This window comes from Callionymus lyra, chromosome 3 (assembly GCF_982586985.1).
Source record: "Callionymus lyra chromosome 3, fCalLyr1.hap1.1, whole genome shotgun sequence".
Classification (NCBI taxonomy): domain Eukaryota; kingdom Metazoa; phylum Chordata; class Actinopteri; order Syngnathiformes; family Callionymidae; genus Callionymus; species Callionymus lyra.
Window position 1 is genome coordinate 26614434 of NC_141820.1, and position 8553 is coordinate 26622986.

Below are 8553 nucleotides of genomic sequence, written 5' to 3' on the forward strand. Positions count from 1 at the left end.
AAACCATCATAAATATGCTCTGTAGTTAAATGTTTATGAATTAAATATAAATATTAAATGTATAAGGCTTCAATACAAGATGGACGTTACAGACGAGCAGTTTAAGTTTGTCGTTTTGACAAAGATGCAGTAAAAGGAACTTTTAAAATAACTGCAAACATGAACATAAAAGTGGGGGAGAATGTTTGTGCATCGACAAGAGTTCAAACCATCATATAAATATGCTCTGCAGTATTATATGACGCTATTATTATTATTATATAAACACCAGCAGCTGCGTTGACGACTCCATCCGTCACGTACAACCACGCACACCAGATGAGATTTGTTTTTGTTTGCTCCCTTTTTTTTTTTTCTTTTTTTTCTTCCTTCTCTCCTTCGGTGCCGTGAACGCAGCAGCAGCAGCGTGGCTCCCCACTGTGTGCCTCTGTTTATTTTCAGCGCGGTGACGTGAACGCACCACTCCTCCTATATGAGGCTCGTCGGGCGCAGAGCGAGGCTGTGATTGGTCCTCCGTTGTTGCTGGAGCCGCTCGTGTCTGCTGCTGAGAGAGAGAGAGAGGGGGAGGAGGGGGCGGAGGGGTATAAATAGCTGCTCTCCCCCTCCGTGGAGTTCACTCTGGCGGCGGACTGTGAGCAGGGAGGACGTACCATCGTGGAGTCTCGGGTCACGCACTCACACACACCCCCCTCTCTCTTGTTATTTACCAACAGACGAGCCGCTCCTCCGGTCTCTCTCCGCTCCTCTCTCTCTCCGATAAACAAGAAGCAACGCCCGGAAGGAAGGAGACGCAGCAGAGTCGGATAAAAACAAGCAGAAGATAGAAAAGAAAAGAAAAAAAGCCGAGGAGAAGAAGACCCACCAGGCCGTGGCCGCGCTGTTCTCAATGCATACCCTTTGTGCTCGAGGAACCATGAAACCAGAGATTAACGCCGCCGTGGGATTTCTGACGAGATTCCTGCGGGTGAAGGGACACGTAAACGACCGACAGGTCCAGACGTTCAGCCAGAGCTTACAGGACATTCTGTCAGGTGAGGAAAAAACAAAAAACTCAACAAAAACATTTTTTTTATGTACTTAAAACGCATAGAAAAAACGCAACGACGTCTTTTTTCTTATAGAGTTAAATTCGCTTCGTATTTGTTTGGAAAGTAAACTAAGAAGAAGCACTTCTTTGTTCTCTCGAGTATCACTATCAGGGGGTCGCCACTGCGCATGCGCGCCAGTCCATGAAAAAAAAAAAACGGTTGTTGACACAGGAAAAAAAAATCGAAAATTGGCTGATATTGTGAATGTAAGGGATTTATTCGTGGAATAGACGACGTTTAACCGAGACGTTCGCGGGTCTTTTTTTTCTTTTTTGTGTGTTGCTTTTCTCTCGGTGTGGGGGGATGGGACGTCGACGGCGCAAACAAGGAAGTGCGCCGCGGCTGTGAGGCTCGAGCAAAACAAGTCAATTACGTAATGCGAGCGCATAGGATTGTTTATCTCTACCGCCAAAAACACAGCATTCACGATTAAATAACCATTTTAAACCATGGTTGGGAAAATACACATTGACTTATTGAAGCGAATTTATTATTAAAATATTGTTTTGTTTTTTTTAGATTATAGAAAACACATTTAGAATTATACGCGAGATTAAATATCGAACACTGATAATGTCTAAAATACAGTAAATGGACGCCAACTGCTTTTCCCTGTTTTTAAAAGTTGAGCTTTATATTCCCTTTTAATCGTTTAAACAATCACATTATCAGATTATTATTTGATTAATTCACATAATTATTTACATGCATACGTTTACAACTAAACACCACTTATTGCTATAGTTTATTATTATTTTATCTTCTTAAGCACAACATGAAGTCACTCCTAAAAACGAATAAATATAATTCCAATTAGCAGTACAAAAATATTTTATTTTAATAGTTTTATGAGTTTATAGTTTGACGATCGAGCATATTGAGGCCTATAAACACATTCCAGGATCAGACTCTAAATCTGCTGTACATCTGTTTCCCTTCCACTTACTGTAGAACACGATGACCTACTTAAGGATTTTCCTGGTTTCATTCCAGAGAAACTCATTTTATTACTTTAAAAAATTAGACCCGCTATTCTAAAGTGTAATTTTTACATTAAAGAAAGCGGTCGGATGGCATAGTTTGTCCGTGAAATGTTTTAGTTTTTGCAGACCAACGCCATGTTTATCGCCAGCGTGGGGGCTGTGCAGTTGTGCTTGTAAACAGACAAAAGTTGGGTTTCAGAGCCGTCTGTGGGGGGATGGGATGCTTAGTTGGAGCCTATAGGACATTAAATGTGCTGCATAGTCAACAGGGAAATGGAGGGGAATCCAGCGTAACAAAGAAACTGTTCCCTTACCTGATCCAAACCTATTTTTTCTTTGTTAAACCGAGGGGAAAATGCCACGTTACCTAATGCTTGTCTTCTTTTTTCATAATCAATACAATTGGGGGAAAATCGTTTTATTTTAAATAGTTCTAACTCAAGTCAGGCAAAAAGCGTTAGCTATAAGACAAAAAGATTAGATTGACTGGTTTTACAATTAGTTACTCCCCGACCGTCCCTCCTCCCATGGCCTGTTTTTTTTTTTTAAGAATAGGCCTCGCTGAGCTTATCCTTTCCCAGCTGCTCTAGGGTTTGTAGGTAAGATGCCTTTGTGCCTCGCTGAAAAAAAGCAGAAAGATCATCCAGGCCCTCCATTAGCTGCACACAGACGTCTGTGATAAGACTTTGTTAGCAGAGGAAGGGAGGGGTGTTATTATCCCACAGATGCATACAGGTGGCCTGCGGGGCCCTGGCATCAACACCGGCCTACTTTTCTTACATTATCTTTCATTGGTCACAATGTAATGGCATGAATGGGAATTCAATACAGATGAGACTTGCCAGGGGGGGGAAGCAAGGGTAGATGGGATCCAGCAACTTGTATGAACAAAGAAAACATCAAGAACTCATTTCCTACGTTTGTGCCAATCCACATGAAAGATTTATTTATTTATGAATCTTCCCCACTCAAAAGCCTAAAAAGAACAGTTCATGTCATAACACTCGCTTGAGATTTTTTTTTTCCATTAAAAGTGTTCTATCCCTTTAAGAGGAGGGGTTTGGTGTCCCAGATGCCTGATCGAGTGTTGGACTCTTTTGGTGTTTTTGTCCAGGGCGGTCAGTCGTGGGAGACTTTGTGACACCGACGGCAGCGAGGGGTGGGATTGTGCAATTTTAACAGCCTCTCGTTGAGTCACGTACGCTCAGGGCTGTGCTGTTTATGGCTGCTTATCAGTCCTGGAACAGGTGGTACTGTTTGTCTAGCCTTTTCCACAGCTTTGGATTCTTTTATGACCTGGAAATATTAACCTGTGGAACTTTCTGTACACCTTTTTATATCTTATCTTAATATTAAATAAAAACGAGTAAAACACTGAATCTGTATTTTCGTTTGACATTGATTGTTTTTAAACCAACACAGCTGAGAACCTTATAAATTCAAAACTAATATAACCTACCAAGTAAATATTATATATTAGTTTAAAGTAGTTTTCTTGAATGGTTTAATTAAATTCTTTCAGTTACAGTTGGTATTTGGTTTATAAAGCAATTGATGATCTGGCGTGCCAATTTTTCTCATTTACTAATTATTTTAATAGGTTAATGAGGTTAAACAGATAATCATGGGTGTTGCACATATTAAAGGCTTTTGCTTTTTTTTGTGTTTGTTTTTACAGAGCAATACAAGCACCACTGGTTCCCAGACAGGCCATGCAAAGGCTCAGGTTATCGTTGCATCCGTATCAACCACAAGATGGACCCACTGGTTGGACAGGCAGGTCAGCGCATCGGTCTGACCATCCAGCAACTCTACCATCTGCTGCCAAGTGAGCTCACACTCTGGGTCGACCCCTTCGAGGTGTCCTACCGCATCGGCGAGGACGGTTCCATCTGTGTTCTTTACGAATCCCAGCCCAGCCCCATGGTGATGCCAATGTCTGCAGCAACCAGCTCCAGCTCAGGAAGCTCGGCTATGAGCCCCCTGGTGGACAGTCACATTAGCTGCAAGGAAGAACTGATGGTGATGGGAAGAGCCAGTCCTTCCAAAGCCTACAACATGATGACTGTGTCCAGTTAAACAGGCTCACTGCCTCGGCCTACTTTGTTTCAGGGTCATGCTCTGGCTGGTCAGGTCATGTGATCAGGTCAGGGTCAGCCTTTTTAAAGCTAAGAATATGAAATTAAATAGTAAAAGGAGAAAAGCGAAAGAAAAAAAAAACAGAGGATGTGACCTTATCGACCAGGTGATGGAAACCTTGTAGGTTTGATATTTGATCCCCTTTCCATTATCATCTGTTCTGTTGTATTCATTGGATTAGCTGGGTACTCCGGTTTTTAGGAGATGCTTTGTGGACTTTGTGGAACTGTTGGGGCAGCTATACCAACCAACCAACCAACCAGGAATCCCCATGGAGACTTGCTTTACTTACCCCAACTGTACAACAACACAGGGATCAGCTCTGTTGGGGCAGTCGGCATTGACTTTGCACTTTTCTATCCCGCTAGCATGGGTACATATTATACACGCACCCAAGACACCAAAACATGATTTGTAAGTAACCATTGACAGGAACTACGCTCCAAAATCACAATTGAAATATTTGTAATTTGTTTTGTTTCCCGACTAACGACCATTGAAGTTAAGATTTTTTTTTCTCAAGGTAAAAGACACCCCAAAAAGATTATTTCCTTTACAGACCATTTCCCCTGTCCCCGTAGCTGCAGGAGAAAAGAGTGTGGTTCTTTTTTAACCAACTTCGATAAGCTTTGGCTTAACTTAGGCGGCCTGTATTAAAGTCCCAGTGCAATGTGTGGTGGCCATTGGTACCTATGGATACCAGTGTGTTTCCCCATATAGTCATCCATGTATTTGTAGCTTTCCTGGAGGATTCGGGAGCCATCCCATCTTCCTCAAGTCAATGAATGTTGTGACATTTCAATCAAGTTCCTGTGTTGTGGATTTGCTCACCACTGTTCCACCGTACCACGTAATCATGAAAATTTCTAATTATGGCAAGATAAAGATGTTCGTTCTACCCAAAATTCTGATCATGTGGCTCTTTTTCAAATTGACATTGAATGCACTTTGACGTGAGATTGTGTGGGATGTGTACTTTTGAGAGAATTGCCTGCATTCCATCCATTCGAATGTCATATTTTCCATTCTTATTGCCCTGCTAATGTTCTAGCTCGTTTGCCAGCTGTCTATTAATCAGTAGTATCACTAACTCTGGAGATCCCATCCAAACAAAACCCACATTTTACACTGTATCAACATTTCAGCTGTTGTGTATGATATTCTTTTTAAAATGTTAACCGTAGTCTCACCCAATCTTTTTGTCTCCTGCCCCTGTTCCACATCCTGTATGCCCCGCATACATGCACAAAGATGCACCGTAGGCGTGTTGCTGGCTAGTCTTCAGAGGTCGGAACTACGCGAGGCTTTGGCCAGAGGAGGTCTGACTGTTGCAGTGAATTAGAACTTGAATCGTAAGCAACTCCAGGCCTTGTTAGCCTTAACTTTAGTAGTTTTGTTTCTATTTTTCTAAGGCATCGATTAAGGGGGAAAGGCTGATCCTTTTTGTGCGTTGCCTTAAGGAGACCTCATTTTTCATGAATAATGAGCCATTGGTGTTATCAGCTGGGCATCTGGGGTGTGATTTTTGCTGCAGGGGACCCCCTAGTTTTGGAGCGTTCCCCATTTGTAATCTGGCAGCTTTACCTCCACCCTCTTGCTTTTAACTGTAAGGCAGAAGGGTGCCCTCAAGTGCCACATATCACAGCTCAGGTCAGACCTCCTTTTTTTCAGCCAAAGGTGAGCAAGCATGACGCTAGCTTGACCGTGACCCTTGTTGATACAGGTAGACTCAATGTGACACATATCATCATCCATCACTGCGAGCACCTGGGGAAACGGCAGGTCGGGGTTTGGTTCAGTGAAGACTGGGGGGGGGGCCAGAGCCGGACGCTTTTTGTCCAGGGCAGCTAAAATCCCTCTAGCCCCTCTCTCTTGACTTCAGCGCTCAATCCTGAGCTCTTGCCGTTAAAAACCCTTGCTTTGGCGGTGGTGGATCAAAAACCAGCACACATGCTTGACGTGCTCAAGCTGCACTCGGTGGGTGATTAAGACGTGAAACCATGAATATAAGATGAAGAATTGAGGGTACCGGACCTTTTTTTTGTTTCCTGATTCATCTCACTGTATTACTTTTTTTGATGGAAGTTTTAGTAGCAACGATGTTTACATGCTTTTTGAGAGGACGTGGTGGTTGTCTACCCGCACTTACCTCCTGGTTTTGGTTCTGGGTGGAAAATTGCGAGCTGCGACAGATGCAATGACGACTCTCCAAGCCTTAGCCACTGGCCAAATCTGTCACAGCGGGCAAGTTCTCCACTCATGACCAGAGCTACGGGTGTTTAAGCTCCCCTAAGCCTGAGAGGATCATGGGTAATAGAGCTATAGCCTTTGACGCACTGCAACTCCCCAATTCCCCCTGTTCAACCTTGCTCTTTGCTGATACTCCCTTCAGCAATCTGTGAAAACGCCTGATTCTATGTTGGCCATATGGAGCGGAGCTCGCCCGGGACGCAAGCCCAGAGGTTTCGGTTTCCATGGTGAACGCCACGTTTATGTCATGCTGCTCCATGATGGCGTTTGAAAGAAGAAAAAAATGTCGTGACAATATTTTGGTCTAGCTTTTGGATGCGAGGCAAATTGTCTCGTCACCTTCCACTTAATGTGTTAAATGTTCACACTGGTAGATTTCCCTTCTTTTTGTCTGGTGATATTATACTATTGACAGTTTTTTTTAAAGCCAATTCCAAAAATGAAATGCTCACTTGTCCAGTTCAACTGCTCGTTCACCGACCCAATGGTTTTAGTCCTCACTAATATTGAGTTATTTAAATGGAATCCATTGAACCTTTGCGCGGTAATTGTCGTGATAAGAGCGCTTTGAATAGTTTGAGATAAAAAAAAAAACAGCACATTAAATGCACTAAATATGTCCAGTTGAAGTCATGTGAGTTTTTTTGTTGTTTTGGGGACAATTGGAGTCTCACCTGGAATGTATTGCCAAACTCAGGCCTCGGACATTCAACACATAAGCTTATTGAAAAGGTGTACATGTTAAGACGTGAAATGGGAAGGGAACAGCAGTTTTTGTTGTCGTCATGAACTGTCATCATTTATAGTTAAATTATTGCCACTTTCACATTCGAGGTGAATATTGTAGAATGTATTGTAACTGTACGATCAATGGTAGAGTACATGACATTACACGGGGGAAGTGCCAATAATTGCTGTGGTGTTTGATGTATTTTCTTTTTTGTATTTCATATTTTAACATGAATGCCACTTTTTTTTTGTAAGCGAAGCCATCTGTCACGGGAGTGTTGGCAAGGACCAAAGTCGTTTTGGTTAAAGAGAAAAAAAACGTAGTTTCCATGATCAGTAAGCGTAGACGTATCCTTTGTTTTTTTTTTTCTTCGTTTTTTCTTTTTTTGTCGTTTTTGTTTCCCTTTTTACTTACAGAAAGCAGAAAATACACAAAAAAAATCCGAGCTTACCCAAGAAGAAACGCCGTCTATCTCGTGTTTTCATGTCAGTACATCTTTATCGTGTTCAGTTTCTTTTCCTTGGGTATGTTGTGATGAACTGCTGTAAATTTGTACAGTTCATGTAAATTGATTGTGCGGAAGTTGTACAGATTTCTATATTTTGGAAGAAAAGTTTTTTTCTCTGTAATAAAAGATTTCCTATCTTGGCATCATACTTCCTGATTACTGTGTCTTCATTTCCGAAGAAAATGATCATTCTCAGCATCTTATACAAACGTAAACATAATCCTAAAAATAAAAAACAACTTCATATATCTTATTTAATTAATTGAAAAGTGGCAAAATTAACCCCGAAATGGTTTCAAAAGAGGAGCATTGGCCCGTAGGAAAAGGTTATCTTAGGGTAGGTTAGGTAGAACTTTATTCATCCCACTGGAAATTTTTCCAATTAGCCACAGCAATGCAGAAATTATTAATAAAATTAGAACAAGAACAAAGGGAAATAACTATAAAGATTAAGATACAATCTTAAAACTCTTATTTTGATTTCATTAACAATTTCTTAACACAACTCCCCATTATGAAGGTAACTTATTTTCCTTAAACAACGAAATCCGTCTATAAAGGCTTAAACCTCTGGAACCTAAATAAATTCATGAGAAATTTTCCGCTACATTTTGAGCATTAGAGAAGCTAGGCAAACATAGCCACTGGTGTCTGACTGACTGAGGCCCGGATTGGAATTTGACCTCCTAGTCTAAGCAGACTGACTCGACCATCTGTGCCAAAAAAGGACCGGACAGACAAAACCACCACTTCTGAGTCACAAAATACTCACGTTTACCACTGAAGAGTTTAAATACTTTTCACCAAGTTTTAACCCTGACTGTGATTTTTTTTTGGTAAGGCTGTGATTGAAAG

At 41.5% G+C, this 8553-nt stretch overlaps 1 protein-coding gene across 1 annotated transcript; it reads left to right on the plus strand.

Annotated features, from left to right (window-relative positions):
* The first annotated feature begins 609 nt into the window (after positions 1-609).
* Positions 610-7846, plus strand: btg1 (BTG anti-proliferation factor 1). Its single transcript, XM_087787296.1, has 2 exons — positions 610-1031; positions 3750-7846. The coding sequence occupies exons 1-2, from the start codon at positions 887-889 to the stop codon at positions 4148-4150; spliced, it is 546 nt and encodes a 181-aa protein (XP_087643422.1). The 5' UTR covers positions 610-886; the 3' UTR covers positions 4151-7846.
* Positions 7847-8553: the final 707 nt, after the last annotated feature.

Coding starts and splice junctions, on each gene's coding strand:
- btg1 (XM_087787296.1), top strand. CDS start 887: ATGCATACCCTTTGTGCTCGAGGAACCATGAAACCAGAGATTAACGCC. Junction 1,032..3,749: donor CTTACAGGACATTCTGTCAG/GTGAGGAAAAAA, acceptor TTGTTTTTACAG/AGCAATACAAGCACCACTGG.